The sequence below is a fragment of the Chrysemys picta genome, chromosome 12, assembly GCF_011386835.1.
Source record: "Chrysemys picta bellii isolate R12L10 chromosome 12, ASM1138683v2, whole genome shotgun sequence".
Lineage (NCBI taxonomy): Eukaryota > Metazoa > Chordata > Testudines > Emydidae > Chrysemys > Chrysemys picta.
Genome location: NC_088802.1, coordinates 8,505,280 through 8,524,011, shown reverse-complemented (window position 1 = coordinate 8,524,011; position 18,732 = coordinate 8,505,280). Strand labels below are relative to the sequence as shown.

Below are 18,732 nucleotides of genomic sequence, written 5' to 3'. Positions count from 1 at the left end.
CCCCACGGCTCGGCTCCGGGTCTGGCCCGGCTCGGGCCTGGCCCCCCGGCTCAGCTCCAGCCCGGCCCTGGCTGAGCGGCTCCGGGCCAGACCCAAGCCCCATGACCCCGGCTGGAGCTCCGGCCGGAGTGGGGCCCGATTCCTGGGGGCAGGGCTTGTGGCAAGCCACGCCCCCAGGAATCGGGCCCCGCTCTTGCTAAAGCCGGCCCTGCCTAGGGGGCCAGTTAGGATGGGGGGAGGGTCTCAGGAGGGGGCAGTCAGGGTACAAGAGGCAGGGAGGCTTAGGTAGGGGGTGGAGTCCTGGGGGGCAGTTAGGGGCAGGGGTCCCAGGAGGGGGCAGTCAGGGGACAGGTAGGGGGTAGGGTCCTAGGGGGCCAGTTAGGATGGGGGGAGGTCTCAGGAGGGGGCAGTCAGGGGACAGGTAGGGGATAGGTCCTAGGGGGCCAGTTAGGATGGGGGGAAGGTCTCAGGAGGGGGCAGTTAGGGTACAAGAGGCAGGGAGGCTTAGGTAGGGGGTGGAGTCCTGGGGGGCAGTTAGGGGCAGGGGTCCCAGGAGGGGGCAGTCAGGGGACAAGGAGTGGGGGGGAGGGTTGGGAGTTCTGAGGGGGGCGGGAAGTGGGAGGGAGTGGAAGGGGCGGGGCGGAGCTAGGGCAGGATGGAGGCGGGGCTCCTCCCGTCCTATTTTTTGATTGTTGAAATATGGTAACCCTAGTGTATAAGGAACCAGGCTGGCTCTGGCTCAGAGCCAGCAGGAAGAATCAATCGGTGAGCAGGACAGGCTGGGGAGGTGCCTCGGGGCTACTGTCCTGTCTTTCCAGATGGGCTGGCTTAAGGGGTGCACCAGAGGGGCCCTGCAGGAGCACTGGGGATGGGCCGGGTCCCCAGCACTATACGCACCGGATGATCCGGTCCCTGAGCGGCCCTTGCACGATTCGGCCGGGTTGCATATTTCCCCTGGGATTATCAGCCAGTCCCACCCGGCGCGAGCGCTCCCCGTGTTGGGCCAAGCCCAGAAATGTCAGCTTCAGATCCATGGGCCCATCTAGCCCGGTATCCTGCCTGGTCCCTGCTGCCCCAAATCAGATCAATAGGCCCATCCGTTTCTTTCTTTGCCCTCCATTGCCCGGGCTCCGCAGTGCCAGAGAGAGCAGGCGACCTGGGCTCCAGTGTTGAAAACACTTGTGATTTGTGCATGGCTTCCCCTCCACCCTGAAGCCCCAGCTCCTGGAGTCACGGGAGTAGATGAGGTGCTCAATTCTCATTTTTTGGAAACAAGGTAAACCTCTAGCCCCAACTGTTGTGGAGTAAAGGTGGCAAACATGACCCCTCAGGGCTGAGAGCCCAACAGTCACAGAAAAAAACACCCCTCCCACGTATATTAGCCTTAAAATAAAAAAATGGTGATTTTTTTGGAGCCTGACTCGAGCGTGATAAAAGTGGGGACCCCTGTAGCCCTCTTTCTTCTGCCCCCAGCAGAGCCTGGGATCCAGGAACAGGCCGTGGGGGCAGCTTTAGCTTTCCCCAGAGATGCAGGCCCTGCTATCCTAGTGTCTGATTTCCCTGCTTAGCCCAAGAGCCAGGCTGTGTGCACAGGGGCAGGGCTGATACCTGTGGCATTGCAGCGCATGGAGGCCCATGTTAACGATTATTTCCATTGTGTAGCATGGGTTGGGTGCGGGGAGAGGGGGTTAGATGGGCCCGTTGGTCTGAACCATGGTGAGCATGGAGTCAGGGTGGGGATACCAGTCTAGGTGGGGGTCCATTGGTCTGACCCAGGGTGGGCTTGGAGTTGGGTGGGGATACCAGACTAGGTGGGGGCCCATTGGTCTGAACCATGGTGAAAATGGAGCTGGGGTGGGGATACAGACTAGGTGGGGGCCCGTTGGTCTGAACCGTGGTGAGCATGGAGTTGGGGTGGAGATACCAGCCTAGATGGCGTCCCTTGGTATGAGCCAGTAATAATGTGACGTACTGGGAAGAAGATAATATAATTTAATGGAATAGCACGGGTGAAATATTTTATATTTATTACATATATAAATATATAGAATAACAATCCATAGATAAATACATGAGGTATAGACAAAGGCATGGTTAAATAACCCAATGCGGTGCAAATGTGCAAACTTGAAACAAGAGTAAAATACACAATTTTACAATAAAATCTTTGATACAAAATTTACAACTGTCGCCCCTGGCCAATGTACATATTTTCACCAGGGACAAAACTTCCAGTATATTGATTCAAGCCTCAGTGATTCTGATAGGGAGAGAATGGCAGAGTATCAGTTCCTACTCAGGATCAGGGCCCCATTGTGCCGGGCGCTGCCCAGACACAGAGAGAGCGAGACAGTCCCTGCCCCAGCTGAGATCAGGGCCCCGTTGTGCTGGGCGCTGCCCAGACACAGAGAGAGCGAGACAGTTCCTGCTCCAGCTGAGATCAGGGCTCCGTTGTGTCGGGCGCTGCTCAGACACACAGGGAGAGACAGTCCCTGCCCCAGCTGAGATCAGGGCCCCGTTGTGCCGGGCGCTGCCCAGACACACAGTGAGAGACAATCCCTGCCCCAGCTGAGATCAGGGCACCGTTGTGCTGGGCACTGCCCAGACACACAGGGAGAGACAGTCCCTGCCCCAGCTGAGATCAGGGCCCCATTGTGCCGGGCGCTGCCCAGACACACAGTGAGAGACAGTCCTTGCCCCAGCTTAGATCAGGGCCCCGTTGTGCTGGGCGCTGCCCAGACACACAGAGAGAGACAGGCCCTGCCATGAAGAAGTCACAGTCTAAGGCAGCCAAATACAGCAGTGCAGACCAGCAAAGAAAATATTTGTTAAATGGATGCTGTGCAGTCAGAGGAATAGAACCCAGGTGTCCTGGCTCCCAGCTCCCTCTGCTTAACCTACTAGACCCCACTTCACTCCAACAATTGGGGATAGAAGCCAGGAGTCCTATGCACTAACCACTGGACAATCCCACCACCATCCAGCCCATTCGATAGTCATTCATCTCCTTTTTATTTTCTCTGTTCCTTTCTTCTGGGTTCCACCTAATGGATGTAACAGAATATAGGATGCCTGGGTTCTCAGTGCAGATTCCACCGATCTGTGTTCCCTGCCCCCGGAAGGGGACCAAAGCGCCATCCCACCGCTGCCCCCCAGAAGGCAGCATATGTTCATCTGGCAGCTAAGGATTAATACTGGCTTTCTCGGCTCAATACTGACTATAGTGGCTCCGGGTTAGCCCAGGCGTGCCGGATCGGAGCAGCCCCCTTATGGGTGGCTGTAGTCGGAGGTTCTGGATGGCCCATTCTTCCCTCAGCTGTGATCGCATCAGGTCCGGTTCTGGAGGAACTGATGAGCCTTCTGGACGGAGTAGGAGGTGGCACCATCCAGCCTCGACTTTAGGAAAAACGCCAGCTGCAGGAGACAGAGATGGAGGGTGAATGGCAGGGGAAAGAGATACAGAGAATATGTGTTTGTGTATGTGTGTGTGTATGTGTGTTCTAACCACTAAACACCACTTCCCTCCCAAAGCTGGGGCGAGAACCCAGGAATCATGACTCCCAGCCCCCCTGCTCTAACCACTAGACACCACTTCCCTCCCAGAGCTGGGGAGAGAACCAAGGAGTCCTGACCCCCAACCCCCGTGCTCTAAACAGTATGGCCCTCCCAGCACTGGGGATACAACCCAGGAGTCCTGACTCCCCCCTAGATCCCACGCCTCTCCCAGAGTTGGGAATAGAACCCAGGAGTCCTGTACTGAATGCAGGTGGGTGGCTGTCCCACCCACACACAGGGTGGTATTTCTTACATCACCTTTTGCCATGCACCCCCAAAGTGGTTACCATATTGCCCAGTAGCAGCTGCCCAGCATAGAGGATAACAACCTACTACCGCAGCCACACGCCTTTTAGCTCAAGGTGGAGAGGACTGGGCTGCCACGCTGCGGCCTGCCCCCATCTACGCCCTGCCCTGCAGCCCGGCACCCTCTCGCCGGGATCCTTACCAGAGAGCAGAAACTCAGCAGGCTCAGCGCGGCCAGGCAAATGAGGATGATGGCCCAGTAGGGGAGGGCGCTGCTATCCGGAGAGGCTGCAGGGGACAAGATGAGGGAGGGGGTGCACGGTCAGGCCAGAGTGAAAGCATAATGGGCCATCTTTACAGTCAAGGGGTGTTGAGGGCGCACAGCTCCCCCTGGTGGTCAAGTAAAGGGGAGCTGGCATGCTAAAACCATCGTGGCCATGGTGGCTTGGGTTAGCCACCTGTGTACGGGCCCACCCAACCCCCTGAGCCTGTTCTGTCACCTGTGCGGCCGTCTCTTATCCAAGCATTAGAGCCTCGTGCTTCAGCCACAGGATCACGCCTGGATAAGCCGCAGCAACTTTCAAGACAACTCAGGCGCTGGGACCCCTTGAGCAAATTTGAACCAGGCGTCCTACCCGGTGCCCTGATGAGGCCCAGCAAATTTCAAGGCCGGCTGAGCAGGCAGGTGGATTTTAGAGCGCTTTGAGACACTAGTGCCGCCTGCATAATGCGCTCCGGCCCCCACGGAAGTTGTGGTTTGCTGCAGAAGGCTTGTGTTATCCATGATCTCACTGGCCTTTCTGGCCGTAAAATGTTCAAGCGCATTAGTTCAGGGGCATTAGCAGACTCACAAATCGAGCCATAGTGTCACCATTAGAGGGGGACAAAGAGCCATGCGAGATCAGAGTGGATTGGCCTCCCAAATCCTGTTACATTTCCTCCTCGGGTTGCCAGCTTCATCGGGCATGATTCATTTTAGTTCTCTGAGCATCAGGCTGGCCTCATCAATTAGATGAGACCCCGTCTGAATGCAGCTCCTGGGAACGATTCTACTCTCTAAAACAGTCTGGGACTCGAGATTCAGTTCCTGGCTCAGCCCGGGGTCTCTTTCTGCATGACATTGGGCAAGTCTCCTTGTCTTTCTAGGCCTCAGTTTCCCGTTTGCGAAATGGGGCTCATAGAGCGGCTTGACATTTTTATTTTGGTGGGGAAATGGCTGGGGGCTTTTTTCCCACATCAGAAATGGGTATGATAAAATTGTCTGTTTTATTTTAAATATTATTTTTGTTTATTTAGTGCAACAAATGGGAGTTTTTTAACCAAAAAAAGCCTCTAGGTTGTACTGTAATTCAAAGAAATAATAACAGTAGGAATCTAATTTAGAGAGCTTTTCTCATCAGTAGATCGCAAAGAGCTCCACAAAGGAGGTCAGTGTCATATCCTTATTTTACAGGGGGAAACTGAGGCAGAGAGTCGGTAGTAGAGCCAGGACTGGAGCCCAGGGCACCTGAATCCCAGTCCTGATCCACTGGCACAAACCCCTTCCCTCTTTAATACAGGGGGTCAGAAAAGGGGTTTCTTTTTCCGTGGAGCATTTCAATGAAAAGAAACAGCCTCCCCCTCCCCCAAAATCATCATCATCAAAACTTTCCACTGAAAATATTGCGTTACCTGAAAAATTAAACATGGGAAATTGTTTGACCAAACCCTCTCAAATGTTAAGCCAACCCCACAAAAAGGTCGGCTAATAACTACACATTTTTAAACTGAAAATGAAACACAGCAAAAATCGGTCCAAAACTGGAAGAAAAAAAAAAGCGAAATATTTCAGCTCTAAACCGCCCGCAGATAAAAAAATGTAAGCAAGTGACGCCCAAATTGTAAGACAAACCCTGGGACCTTTTTGTTTTTCAGCTGAAAAGCTTTGATTTGCAATTTGCTGATGAAATCTGAACAATTTTCGCAGCAAGTGGCCCTTTTCCGTGAAAACGTTCATTGGGTCAAAGCCCCCCGTTGCCCATCAGCCAAAACAGCTCAACAGAATTCCTTTGACCAGTCCTGCTATTCAACAAGCAAATAACCTCACCTGTGGTCTGTGAGGTGACAGAAACGGGCCCAAAAGATGAGGCGGTAGCGCCAGACCCTGAAGGTGTCGTGGATTCTGGTAGACTGGGAGAGGTGGCTGGTCCAGTCCTCGGTGGGCCAGAAGAAGTCGTATCTCCACTAGTTGGGATGGAACCTGGTGGATAAAAATGGCCATAAGTTATAAGAAGATAAGCGCGGCCAGACTGGGTCAGACCAAAGGTCCATCTAGCTCAGTATCCTGTCTTCTGACAATGGCCAGTGCCAGATGCTTCAGAGGGAATGAACAGAACAGGTAATCCTCAAGTGATCCATCCCTTGTCGCCCATTCCAACAAGGCTTGATCATGGAGGTGAACGGTGTAGGACGGCTGCTCAGCCCCTATCTAGGACAGCTACCTGGGAAGTGTCCCGGAGTAAGAAACTCACCAAGTTTCATCAAAGTAGGGCCATCTCCTAGGAAGAGAGTGCACCACCCACCTTCCGTGCCCCTCCATCAATGACCCCGTTGGTGCATCAAAACCCCTTCCCCCCAGACCCATGAGCATTCAACCTGGCGGGTGCTACTTGTGGAAGCCCGGGCGTGCAGATCTATGTGCTACTTTGGTAGGTGGTTTCAGGGTTGGTATTGCTGGGTTGGATGTACAGCACCTGGCACATGGGGGCCCTGAGCTCAGCTGGGAGCCCTTCGGGGCCACCTGAACACACGGAATACGAAGTAAACATACCCGGGGTGGGAGCAGATGAGGCTGGGACGCTAGAAGCGCTGGAGCTAGGTGAACTTGCAGAGCTGATGACAGCGGGGGGTGGGTGTAACTGCAGGAGACCCAGAAGAGGTAGGATGCCCAGTATTCTTGGATGTAATGACTGTAGATTGTGGAGAGATTGTAGCAGAGCTGGTAGCTCTGGAAGTGGAGCTGGGGGTCGAGGGTGGCAGCGGAGCTGGTGGTCCCAGTGACAGCAGAGCTGGCGGTCATGGTGGCAGTGGAGCTGGGGATTGAGGTGGCAGCGGAGCTGGGGGTCGAGGTGGCAGCGGAGCTGTGGGTTGAGGTGGCAGTGGAGCTGGGGGTCGAGGTGGCAGCGGAGCTGTGGGTTGAGGTGGCAGTGGAGCTGGGGGTCGAGGTGGCAGCGGAGCTGTGGGTTGAGGTGGCAGTGGAGCTGGGGGTCGAGGTGGCAGCGGAGCTGTGGGTTGAGGTGGCAGTGGAGCTGGGGGTCGAGGTGGCAGCGGAGCTGTGGGTTGAGGTGGCAGTGGAGCTGGGGGTCGAGGTGGCAGCGGAGCTGGGGGTCGAGGTGGCAGCGGAGCTGTGGGTTGAGGTGGCAGTGGAGCTGGGGGTCGAGGTGGCAGCGGAGCTGTGGGTTGAGGTGGCAGTGGAGCTGGGGGTCGAGGTGGCAGCGGAGCTGTGGGTTGAGGTGGCAGTGGAGCTGTGGGTCGAGGTGGCAGCGGAGCTGGGGGTCGAGGTGGCAGCGGAGCTGGGGGTCGAGGTGGCAGTGGAGCTGGGGGTCGAGGTGGCAGCGGAGCTGCGGGTTGAGACGGCAGCAGAGCCGGGGGGCGAGGTGACAGCGGAGCTGGGGGTTGAAGTGTCAGATGAGATGGGGGTTGAGGTGGCAGTGGAGCTGGGGGTTGAGGTGACAGTGGAGCTGGGGGTCGAGGCAGCAGGGGAGCTGGGGGTTGAAGTGTCAGATGAGATGGGGGTTGAGGTGGCAGATGAGCTGGCAGTCATGGTCGGAGTGGGGCTGGGGGTCATGATCGCAGTGGAGCTAGGGATTGAGGTGGCAGCGGAGCTGGGGGTCATGGTAACAGTGGAGCTAGGGATTGAGGTGGCAGCAGAGCTGTGGGTTGAGGTGGCAGCGGAGCTGGGGGTCGAGGTGGCAGCGGAGCTGGGAGTCGAGGTGGCAGCGGAGCTGGGAATCGAGGTGGCAGCGGAGCTGGGGGTTGAAGTGTCAGATGAGATGGGGGTTGAGGTGGCAGTGGAGCTGGGGGTCATGGTGGCAGCAGAGCTGGGAGTCGAGGCAGCAGGGGAGCTGGGGGTTGAAGTGTCAGATGAGCTGGGGGTTGAGGTGGCAGCGGAGCTGCGGGTTGAGACGGCAGCAGAGCCGGGGGGCGAGGTGACAGCGGAGCTGGGAGTCGAGGTGGCAGCGGAGCTGGGGGTTGAGACGGCAGCAGAGCCGGGGGGCGAGGTGACAGCGGAGCTGGGAGTCGAGGTGGCAGCGGAGCTGGGAATCGAGGTGGCAGTGGAGCTGGGAATCGAGGTGGCAGTGGAGCTGTGGGTCATGGTGGCAGCAGAGCTGGGGGTCGAGGCAGCAGGGGAGCTGGGGGTTGAAGTGTCAGATGAGCTGGGGGTTGAGGTGGCAGATGAGCTGGCAGTCATGGTCGGAGTGGGGCTGGGGGTCATGATCGCAGCGGAGCTGGGGGTTGACGTGGGAGTGGAGTTGGGGGGTCTGGTGGGAGTGGAGTTGGTGGTCGTGGTGGGGGTGGAGCTGCCGGTCATTGTAGGAGTGGGGCTGGGGGTCATGATCGCAGTGGAGTTGGGGGTCGTTGTGGGAGTCAAGATGGGGGTTGAGGTGGGAGTGGAGTTGTCGGTCGTGGTGGGGGTGGAGCTGGGGGTCGAGGTGGCAGCAGAGCTGGGGGTCGAGGTGGCAGCGGAGCTGGGGGTCGAGGTGGCAGCGGAGCTGGGGATTGAGGTGGCAGCGGAGCTGGGGGTCGAGGTGGCAGCGGAGCTGGGGGTTGAGCTGGCAGCAGAGCTGGTGGTCAAGGTGACAGTGGAGCTGGGAATCGAGGTGGCAGTGGAGCTGTGGGTCATGGTGGCAGCGGAGCTGGGAGTCGAGGTGGCAGCGGAGCTGGGGGTCGAGGCAGCAGGGGAGCTGGGGGTTGAAGTGTCAGATGAGCTGGGGGTTGAGGTGGCAGTGGAGCTGGGGGTTGAGGTGACAGTGGAGCTGGGGGTCGAGGCAGCAGGGGAGCTGGGGGTTGAAGTGTCAGATGAGATGGGGGTTGAGGTGGCAGATGAGCTGGCAGTCATGGTCGGAGTGAGGCTGGGGGTCATGATCGCAGCGGAGCTGGGGGTTGAGGTGGGAGTGGAGTTGGGGGGTCTGGTGGGAGTGGAGTTGGTGGTCGTGGTGGGGGTGGAGCTGCCGGTCATTGTAGGAGTGGGGCTGGGGGTCATGATCGCAGTGGACTTGGGGGTCGTTGTGGGAGTCAAGATGGGGGTTGAGGTGGGAGTGGAGTTGTCGGTCGTGGTGGGGGTGGAGCTGGGGGTTGAGACGGCAGCAGAGCTGGGGGTCGAGGTGGCAGCAGAGCTGTGGGTCGAGGTGGCAGCGGAGCTGTGGGTCGAGGTGGCAGCGGAGCTGGGGGTCGAGGTGGCAGCGGAGCTGGGGGTTGAGGTGGCAGCGGAGCTGGTGGTCGAGGTGGCAGCGGAGCTGGGAATCGAGGTGGCAGTGGAGCTGTGGGTCATGGTGGCAGCGGAGCTGGGAGTCGAGGTGGCAGCGGAGCTGGGGGTCGAGGCAGCAGGGGAGCTGGGGGTTGAAGTGTCAGATGAGCTGGGGGTTGAGGTGGCAGCGGAGCTGCGGGTTGAGACAGCAGCAGAGCCGGGGGGCGAGGTGACAGCGGAGCTGGGGGTTGAAGTGTCAGATGAGATGGGGGTTGAGGTGACAGTGGAGCTGGGGGTCGAGGTGGCAGCGGAGCTGGGGGTTGAAGTGTCAGATGAGATGGGGGTTGAGGTGGCAGATGAGCTGGCAGTCATGGTCGGAGTGGGGCTAGGGGTCATGATCGCAGCAGAGCTGGGGGTTGAGGTGGGAGTGGAGTTGGGGGCTCTGGTGGGAGTGGAGTTGGTGGTCGTGGTGGGGGTGGAGCTGGGGGTTGAGACGGCAGCAGAGCTGGGGGTCGAGGTGGCAGCAGAGCTGTGGGTCGAGGCAGCAGGGGAGCTGGGGGTTGAAGTGTCAGATGAGCTGGGGGTTGAGGTGGCAGCGGAGCTGCGGGTTGAGACGGCAGCAGAGCCGGGGGGCGAGGTGACAGCGGAGCTGGGAGTCGAGGTGGCAGCGGAGCTGGGGGTTGAGACGGCAGCAGAGCCGGGGGGCGAGGTGACAGCGGAGCTGGGAGTCGAGGTGGCAGCGGAGCTGGGAATCGAGGTGGCAGTGGAGCTGGGAATCGAGGTGGCAGTGGAGCTGTGGGTCATGGTGGCAGCAGAGCTGGGGGTAGAGGCAGCAGGGGAGCTGGGGGTTGAAGTGTCAGATGAGCTGGGGGTTGAGGTGGCAGATGAGCTGGCAGTCATGGTCGGAGTGGGGCTGGGGGTCATGATCGCAGCGGAGCTGGGGGTTGAGGTGGGAGTGGAGTTGGGGGGTCTGGTGGGAGTGGAGTTGGTGGTCGTGGTGGGGGTGGAGCTGCCGGTCATTGTAGGAGTGGGGCTGGGGGTCATGATCGCAGTGGAGTTGGGGGTCGTTGTGGGAGTCAAGATGGGGGTTGAGGTGGGAGTGGAGTTGTCGGTCGTGGTGGGGGTGGAGCTGGGGGTCGAGGTGGCAGCAGAGCTGGGGGTCGAGGTGGCAGCGGAGCTGGGGGTCGAGGTGGCAGCGGAGCTGGGGGTCATGGTAACAGTGGAGCTGGGGATTGAGGTGGCAGCGGAGCTGGGGGTCGAGGTGGCAGCGGAGCTGGGGGTTGAGCTGGCAGCAGAGCTGGTGGTCAAGGTGACAGTGGAGCTGGGAATCGAGGTGGCAGTGGAGCTGTGGGTCATGGTGGCAGCGGAGCTGGGAGTCGAGGTGGCAGCGGAGCTGGGGGTCGAGGCAGCAGGGGAGCTGGGGGTTGAAGTGTCAGATGAGCTGGGGGTTGAGGTGGCAGTGGAGCTGGGGGTTGAGGTGACAGTGGAGCTGGGGGTCGAGGCAGCAGGGGAGCTGGGGGTTGAAGTGTCAGATGAGATGGGGGTTGAGGTGGCAGATGAGCTGGCAGTCATGGTCGGAGTGAGGCTGGGGGTCATGATCGCAGCGGAGCTGGGGGTTGAGGTGGGAGTGGAGTTGGGGGGTCTGGTGGGAGTGGAGTTGGTGGTCGTGGTGGGGGTGGAGCTGCCGGTCATTGTAGGAGTGGGGCTGGGGGTCATGATCGCAGTGGACTTGGGGGTCGTTGTGGGAGTCAAGATGGGGGTTGAGGTGGGAGTGGAGTTGTCGGTCGTGGTGGGGGTGGAGCTGGGGGTTGAGACGGCAGCAGAGCTGGGGGTCGAGGTGGCAGCAGAGCTGTGGGTCGAGGTGGCAGCAGAGCTGGGGGTCGTGGTGGGGGTGGAGCTGGGGGTCGAGGTGGCAGCGGAGCTGGGGGTCGAGGGTGGCAGCGGAGCTGGGGGTTGAGGTGGCAGCGGAGCTGGTGGTCGAGGTGGCAGCGGAGCTGGGAATCGAGGTGGCAGTGGAGCTGTGGGTCATGGTGGCAGCGGAGCTGGGAGTCGAGGTGGCAGCGGAGCTGGGGGTCGAGGCAGCAGGGGAGCTGGGGGTTGAAGTGTCAGATGAGCTGGGGGTTGAGGTGGCAGCGGAGCTGCGGGTTGAGACAGCAGCAGAGCCGGGGGGCGAGGTGACAGCGGAGCTGGGGGTTGAAGTGTCAGATGAGATGGGGGTTGAGGTGACAGTGGAGCTGGGGGTCGAGGTGGCAGCGGAGCTGGGGGTTGAAGTGTCAGATGAGATGGGGGTTGAGGTGGCAGATGAGCTGGCAGTCATGGTCGGAGTGGGGCTGGGGGTCATGATCGCAGCAGAGCTGGGGGTTGAGGTGGGAGTGGAGTTGGGGGCTCTGGTGGGAGTGGAGTTGGTGGTCGTGGTGGGGGTGGAGCTGCCGGTCATTGTAGGAGTGGGGCTGGGGGTCATGATCGCAGTGGACTTGGAGGTCGTTGTGGGAGTCAAGATGGGGGTTGAGGTGGGAGTGGAGTTGTCGGTCGTGGTGGGGGTGGAGTTGGGGGTTGAGACGGCAGCAGAGCTGGGGGTCGAGGTGGCAGCAGAGCTGTGGGTCGAGGTGGCAGCAGAGCTGGGGGTCGAGGTGGCAGCAGAGCTGTGGATCATGGTGGCAGCGGAGCTGGGGGTCGAGGTGGCAGCAGAGCTGGCGGTCATGGTAGCAGTGAAGCTAGGGGTTGAGGTGCCAGCAGAGCTGGGAGTCATGGTAGCAGCGGAGCTGGGGGTTGAGGTGCCAGCAGAGCTGGGAGTCATGGTAGCAGCGGAGCTGGGGGTTGAAGTGTCAGATGAGATGGGGGTTGAGGTGGCAGTGGAGCTGGGGGTTGAGGTGACAGTGGAGCTGGGGGTCGAGGCAGCAGGGGAGCTGGGGGTTGAAGTGTCAGATGAGATGGGGGTTGAGGTGGCAGATGAGCTGGCGGTCATGGTCGGAGTGGGGCTGGGGGTCATGATTGCAGCGGAGCTGGGGGTTGAGGTGGGAGTCAAGGTGGGGGTTGAGGTGGGAGTCAAGGTGGGGGTTGAGGTGGGAGTGGAGTTGTCAGTCGTGGTGGGGGTTGAGGTGGGAGTGGAGTTGTTGGTCGTGGTGGGGGTTGAGGAGGGAGTGGAGTTGTTGGTCGTGGTGGGGGTGTTGCTGGGGGTTGAGGTGGGAGTGGAGTTGGTTGTGGTGGGGATGGAGCTGGGGGTTGAGGTGGGAGTGGAGTTGTCAGTCATGGTGGGTGTGGAGCTGGGGATTGTGGTGGGAGTGGAGTTGTCGGTTGTGGTGGGGGTGGAGCTGGGGGCTGAGGTGGGGGTGGAATTGTCAGTCGTGGTGAGGGTGGAGCTGGGGGTTGATGTGGCAGAGGAGATGGGGGTTGTTGTGGGAGTGAAACTGGGGATGGATGTAGCAGAGGAGGTGGGGGTCATTGTGAGACTGGAGCTGGGACTTATGGTGGGAGTGGAGCTGAGGGTTGTGGCACTGGTTGGGGTGGAGTTGTCGGTCGTGGTGGGGGTGTTGCTGGGGGTTGAGGTGGGAGTGGAGCTGGGGGTTGAGGAGGGAATGGAGTTGTCGGTCATGGTGGGGGTGTTGCTGGGGGTTGAGGTGGGAGTGGAGCTGGGGGTTGAGGAGGGAGTGGAGTTGTCGGTCATGGTGGGAATAGAGCTGGGGGTTGAGGTGGGAGTGGAGTTGTCGGTCGTGGTGGGGATGGAGCTGGGGGTTGAGATGGGAATGGAGGTGGGGATCGTGGTGGGAGTGGAGCTGAGGGTTGTGGCACTGGTTGGGGTGGAGTTGTCGGTTGTGGTGGGGGTGGTGCTGGGGGTTGAGTTGGGAGTGGAGGTGGGGATCGTGGTGGGAGTGGAGCTGGGGGTTGAGGTGGGAGTGGAGTTGTCGCTCGTGGTGGGGCTGGAGATGGGGGTTGAGGTGGGGGTGGAGTTGTCGCTTGTGGTGGGGGTGGAGCTGGGGGCTGAGGTGGGGGTGGAATTGTCAGTCGTGGTGAGGGTGGAGCTGGGGGTTGATGTGGCAGAGGAGATGGGGGTTGTTGTGGGAGTGAAACTGGGGATGGATGTAGCAGAGGAGGTGGGGGTCATTGTGAGACTGGAGCTGGGACTTATGGTGGGAGTGGAGCTGAGGGTTGTGGCACTGGTTGGGGTGGAGTTGTCGGTTGTGGTGGGAGTGGTGCTCGGGGTTGAGTTGGGAGTGGAGGTGGGGATCGTGGTGGGAGTGGAGCTGGGGGTTGAGGTGGGAGTGGAGTTGTCACTCGTGGTGGGGCTGGAGCTGGGGGTTGAGATGGGAGTGGAGTTGTCGGTCGTGGTTGGGTTGGTGCTGGGGGTTGAGGAGGGAGTGGAGTTGTCGGTTGTGGTGGGGGTGGAGCTGAGGGTTGAGGTGGGAGTGGAGTTGTCAATCATAGTGGGAGTGGAGCTGAGGGTTGAGGTGGGAGTGGAGTTGTCGGTTGTGGAGCGGATGGAGCTGGGGGTTGATGTGGGAGTTGAATTGTCGGTCGTGGTGGTGGAGCTGAGGGTCATTGTGAGAGTGGAACTAGGACTTGTGGTGGGAGTGGAGCTGAGGGTTGTGGCACTGCTTGGAGTGGAGTTGTCGGTTGTGGTGGGGATGGAGCTGCTGGTTGAGGTGGGAGTGAAGTTGTCAGTCATGGTGGATGTGGAGCTGGGGGTTGTGGTTGGAGTGAAACTGGGGGTGGATGTAGCAGAGGAGTTGGGGGTCATCGTGAAAGTGGAGTTGGGACTTGTGGTGGGAGTGGAGCTGCGTGTTGTGGCACTGGTTGGGGTGGAGTTGTCGGTCGTGGTGGGGGTGTTGCTGGGGGTTGAGGTGGGAGTGGAGCTGGGGGTTGAGGAGGGAATGGAGTTGTCAGTCATGGTGGGGGTGTTGCTGGGGGTTGAGGTGGGAGTGGAGCTGGGGGTTGAGGAGGGAGTGGAGTTGTCGGTCATGGTGGGGATGGAGCTGGGGGTTGAGATGGGAATGGAGGTGGGGATCGTGGTGGGAGTGGAGCTGAGGGTTGTGGCACTGGTTGGGGTGGAGTTGTCGGTTGTGGTGGGAGTGGTGCTGGGGGTTGAGTTGGGAGTGGAGGTGGGGATCGTGGTGGGAGTGGAGCTGGGGGTTGAGGTGGGAGTGGAATTGTCGGTCGTGGTGGGGATGGAGCTGGGGGTTGAGATGGGAATGGAGGTGGGGATCGTGGTGGGAGTGGAGCTGGGGGCTGAGGTGGGGGTGGAATTGTCAGTCGTGGTGAGGGTGGAGCTGGGGGTTGATGTGGCAGAGGAGATGGGGGTTGTTGTGGGAGTGAAACTGGGGGTGGATGTAGCAGAGGAGGTGGGGGTCATTGTGAGACTGGAGCTGGGACTTATGGTGGGAGTGGAGCTGAGGGTTGTGGCACTGATTGGGGTGGAGTTGTCGGTCGTGGTGGGGGTTTTGCTGGGGGTTGAGGAGGGAGTGGAGTTGTCGGTCGTGGTGGGAATGGAGCTGGGGGTTGAGGTGGGAGTGGAGTTGTCAGTCGTAGTGGGAGTGGAGCTGGGGGTTGAGGTGGGAGTGGAGTTGTCGGTTGTGGAGCGGATGGAGCTGGGGGTTGAGGTGGGAGTTGAATTGTCGGTCGTAGTGGGAGTGGAGCTGGAGGTTGAGATGGGAGTGGAGGTGGGGGTCGTGGTGGGAGAGGAGCTGAGGGTTGTGGCACTGGTTGGGGTGGAGTTGTCGGTTGTGGTGGGGCTGGAGCTGGGCGTTGAGGTGGGGGTGAAGTTGTCGGTCGTGGGGGTGGAGCTGGGGGTCATTGTGAGAATGGAAGTGGAACTTGTGGTGGGAGTGGAGCTGAGGGTTGTGGCACTGGTTGGGGTGGAGTTGTCGGTCGTGGTTGGGGTGTTGCTGGGGGTTGAGATGGGAGTGGAGGTGGGGATCGTGGTGGGAGTGGAGCTGGAGGTTGAGATGGGAGTGGAGTTGTCGGTCATGGTGGGAGTGGAGCTGGAGGTTGAGATGGGAGTGGAGTTGTCGGTCGTGGTTGGATTGGTGCTGGGTGTTGAGGAGGGAGTGGGGTTGTCGGTCGTGATGGGGGTGTTGCTGGGGGTTGAGGAGGGAGTGGAGTTGTCGATCGTGGTGGGGGTGTTGCTGGGGGTTGAGATGGGAGTGGAGTTGTCGGTCGTGGTTGGATTGGTGCTGGGGGTTGAGGAGGGAGTGGGGTTGTCGGTCGTGGTGGGGGTGTTGCTGGGGGTTGAGGAGGGAGTGGAGTTGTCGATCGTGGTGGGAGTGTTGCTGGGGGTTGAGATGGGAGTGGAGTTGGTTGTGGTGGGGATGGAGCTGGAGGTTGAGGTGGGAGTGGAGTTGTCAGTCGTGGTGGTGGTGGAGCTGGGGGTTGTGGTGGGAGTGGAGCTGAGGGTTGTGGCACTGATTGGGGTGGAGTTGTCAGTTGTGGTGGGGGTATTGCTGGGGGTTGAGGTGGGGGTGGAACTGGGGGTAGAGGTGGAAGTGGAATTGTCGGTTGTGGTGGGAGAGGAGCTGGGGGTTGAAGTATCTGGTGAGCTGGGGGTCGAGGTGGCAGTGGAGCTGGATATCTCAGTGAGAGGGGAACTGGGGGTCGAGGTGGCAGCGGAGATGGAGGTCTCAGTGGAATGGGAGCTGGGGGTCGAGGTGGCAGCGGAGGTGGAGGTCTCAGTGGAATGGGAGCTGGGGGTCGAGATGGCAGCAGAACTGGAGGTCTCAGTGGAATGGGAGCTGGGGGTCGAGGTGGCAGCGGAGGTGGAGGTCTCAGTGGAATGGGAGCTGGGGGTCGAGGTGGCAGCGGAGGTGGAGGTCTCAGTGGAATGGGAGCTGGGGGTCGAGATGGCAGCGGAGGTGGAGGTCTCAGTGGAATGGGAGCTGGGGGTCGAGATGGCAGCGGAGGTGGAGGTCTCAGTGGAATGGGAGCTGGGGGTCGAGATGGCAGCGGAGGTGGAGGTCTCAGTGGAATGGGAGCTGGGGGTCGAGGTGGCAGCGGAGGTGGAGGTCTCAGTGGAATGGGAGCTGGGGGTCGAGGTGGCAGCGGAGGTGGAGGTCTCAGTGGAATGGGAGCTGGGGGTCGAGGTGGCAGCGGAGGTGGAGGTCTCAGTGGAATGGGAGCTGGGGGTCGAGGTGGCAGCGGAGGTGGAGGTCTCAGTGGAATGGGAGCTGGGGGTCGAGGTGGCAGCGGAACTGGAGGTCTCAGTGGAATGGGAGCTGGGGGTCGAGGTGGCAGCGGAGGTGGAGGTCTCAGTGGAATGGGAGCTGGGGGTCGAGGTGGCAGCGGAGGTGGAGGTCTCAGTGGAATGGGAGCTGGGGGTCGAGATGGCAGCGGAGGTGGAGGTCTCAGTGGAATGGGAGCTGGGGGTCGAGGTGGCAGCGGAGGTGGAGGTCTCAGTGGAATGGGAGCTGGGGGTCGAGATGGCAGCGGAGGTGGAGGTCTCAGTGGAATGGGAGCTGGGGGTCGAGGTGGCAGCGGAGGTGGAGGTCTCAGTGGAATGGGAGCTGGGGGTCGAGGTGGCAGCGGAGGTGGAGGTCTCAGTGGAATGGGAGCTGGGGGTCGAGGTGGCAGCGGAGGTGGAGGTCTCAGTGGAATGGGAGCTGGGGGTCGAGATGGCAGCGGAGGTGGAGGTCTCAGTGGAATGGGAGCTGGGGGTCGAGGTGGCAGCGGAGGTGGAGGTCTCAGTGGAATGGGAGCTGGGGGTCGAGGTGGCAGCGGAGGTGGAGGTCTCAGTGGAATGGGAGCTGGGGGTCGAGGTGGCAGCGGAGGTGGAGGTCTCAGTGGAATGGGAGATGGGGGTCGAGGTGGCAGCGGAGGTGGAGGTCTCAGTGGAATGGGAGCTGGGGGTCGAGGTGGCAGCGGAGGTGGAGGTCTCAGTGGAATGGGAGATGGGGGTCGAGGTGGCAGCGGAGGTGGAGGTCTCAGTGGAATGGGAGCTGGGGGTCGAGGTGGCAGCGGAGGTGGAGGTCTCAGTGGAATGGGAGCTGGGGGTCGAGATGGCAGCGGAGGTGGAGGTCTCAGTGGAATGGGAGCTGGGGGTCGAGGTGGCAGCGGAGGTGGAGGTCTCAGTGGAATGGGAGCTGGGGGTCGAGATGGCAGCGGAGGTGGAGGTCTCAGTGGAATGGGAGCTGGGGGTCGAGGTGGCAGCGGAGGTGGAGGTCTCAGTGGAATGGGAGCTGGGGGTCGAGGTGGCAGCGGAGGTGGAGGTCTCAGTGGAATGGGAGCTGGGGGTCGAGGTGGCAGCGGAGGTGGAGGTCTCAGTGGAATGGGAGCTGGGGGTCGAGGTGGCAGCGGAGGTGGAGGTCTCAGTGGAATGGGAGCTGGGGGTCGAGGTGGCAGCGGAGGTGGAGGTCTCAGTGGAATGGGAGCTGGGGGTCGAGGTGGCAGCGGAGGTGGAGGTCTCAGTGGAATGGGAGCTGGGGGTCGAGGTGGCAGCAGAACTGGAGGTCTCAGTGGAATGGGAGCTGGGGGTTGAGGTGTCAGCGGAGGTGGAGGTCTCAGTGGAATGGGAGCTGGGGGTCGAGATGGCAGCGGAGGTGGAGGTCTCAGTGGAATGGGAGCTGGGGGTCGAGATGGCAGCGGAGGTGGAGGTCTCAGTGGTATGGGAGCTGGGGGTTGAGGTGTCAGCAGAGCTGGAGGTCTCAGTGGAATGGGAGCTGGGGGTTGAGGTGTCAGCGGAGGTGGAGGTCTCAGTGGTATGGGAGCTGGGGGTCGAGGTGGCAGCAGAGCTGGAGGTCTCAGTGGGATGGGAGCTGGGGGTCGAGGTGGCAGTGGAGCTGGGGGTTGAAGAGTCAGGGGAGCTGGGGATTGATGTGTCAGGGGAGGTGGGCGCCGTATTCGTAGCAGAGCTGGGGTTCGAGGCGGCAGCAGAGGTGGGGTTCACAGTGAGGGGGGAGCTGGGGGTTGCACTGGGAGTGGAGCTGGGAATCTCCGTGGGAGCGGAGCTGGGGCTCACAGTGGCAGCAGAGTTGGAGGTCGTGGTGGCCACAGAGCTGGGGTTTGCGGTGCCAGCGGTGTTGGGGGTCTCCGTGGGAGCGGAGCTGGGGCTCACGGTGGCAGCAGAGTTGGAGGTCGTGGTGGCCTTGTCAGTGGTGATGCTGGATGTGCTGTGACTCATACCTGTCGTGGCAGACGTTGCCCCTGGGGAAAGGAAGAAGAGCAGCAGTTTATACAGCAGCCGGGTAACGCCGGTCGCTCTCCCGGTGGTGTTTGGTGTCGCCCTGTAGTGGTTGCAGTGGAGCTCGCTATTGATGGCTCTGCTCCTGAGCGAAGGCTCTGCCTGGACCCTGTGCTGCCTACATTGCACAGTCCCAAGTCCAGTCCTTGTACAAGACCCAGCAGCTGCCTCCCTACATCAGCATCCTCCTGATTCCACCCTGGCCCTGCCCTGCTGATGGGGCCAAGGGGTATTTCCAGTCACAAGGAGACGTCTCCACCCAGAACACATCCAAAGCCCATGTGCAGTGACCGTGCAGGACGCACAGCCCACCACCCACGCC

The 18,732-nt window shown here is 60.6% G+C and overlaps 2 protein-coding genes across 2 annotated transcripts; both read right to left on the bottom strand.

The window, feature by feature from the left end:
- Window positions 1-2,001: 2,001 nt before the first annotated feature.
- Window positions 2,002-11,099, bottom strand: LOC122174767 (mucin-2-like). The gene is made up of 4 exons (XM_065563205.1): window positions 6,611-11,099; window positions 5,888-6,040; window positions 4,004-4,089; window positions 2,002-3,414 (listed from the first exon to the last, which is right to left on the bottom strand). Exons 1-3 carry the CDS (start codon window positions 10,961-10,963, stop codon window positions 4,027-4,029), a joined length of 4,569 nt encoding a protein of 1,522 aa, XP_065419277.1. The 5' UTR covers window positions 10,964-11,099; the 3' UTR covers window positions 2,002-3,414; window positions 4,004-4,026.
- Window positions 10,996-18,350, bottom strand: LOC101942440 (mucin-2). The gene is made up of 4 exons (XM_065563879.1): window positions 18,189-18,350; window positions 16,019-18,112; window positions 11,219-15,905; window positions 10,996-11,048 (listed from the first exon to the last, which is right to left on the bottom strand). Exons 1-4 carry the CDS (start codon window positions 18,348-18,350, stop codon window positions 10,996-10,998), a joined length of 6,996 nt encoding a protein of 2,331 aa, XP_065419951.1.
- Between the last annotated feature and the right edge of the window lie 382 nt (window positions 18,351-18,732).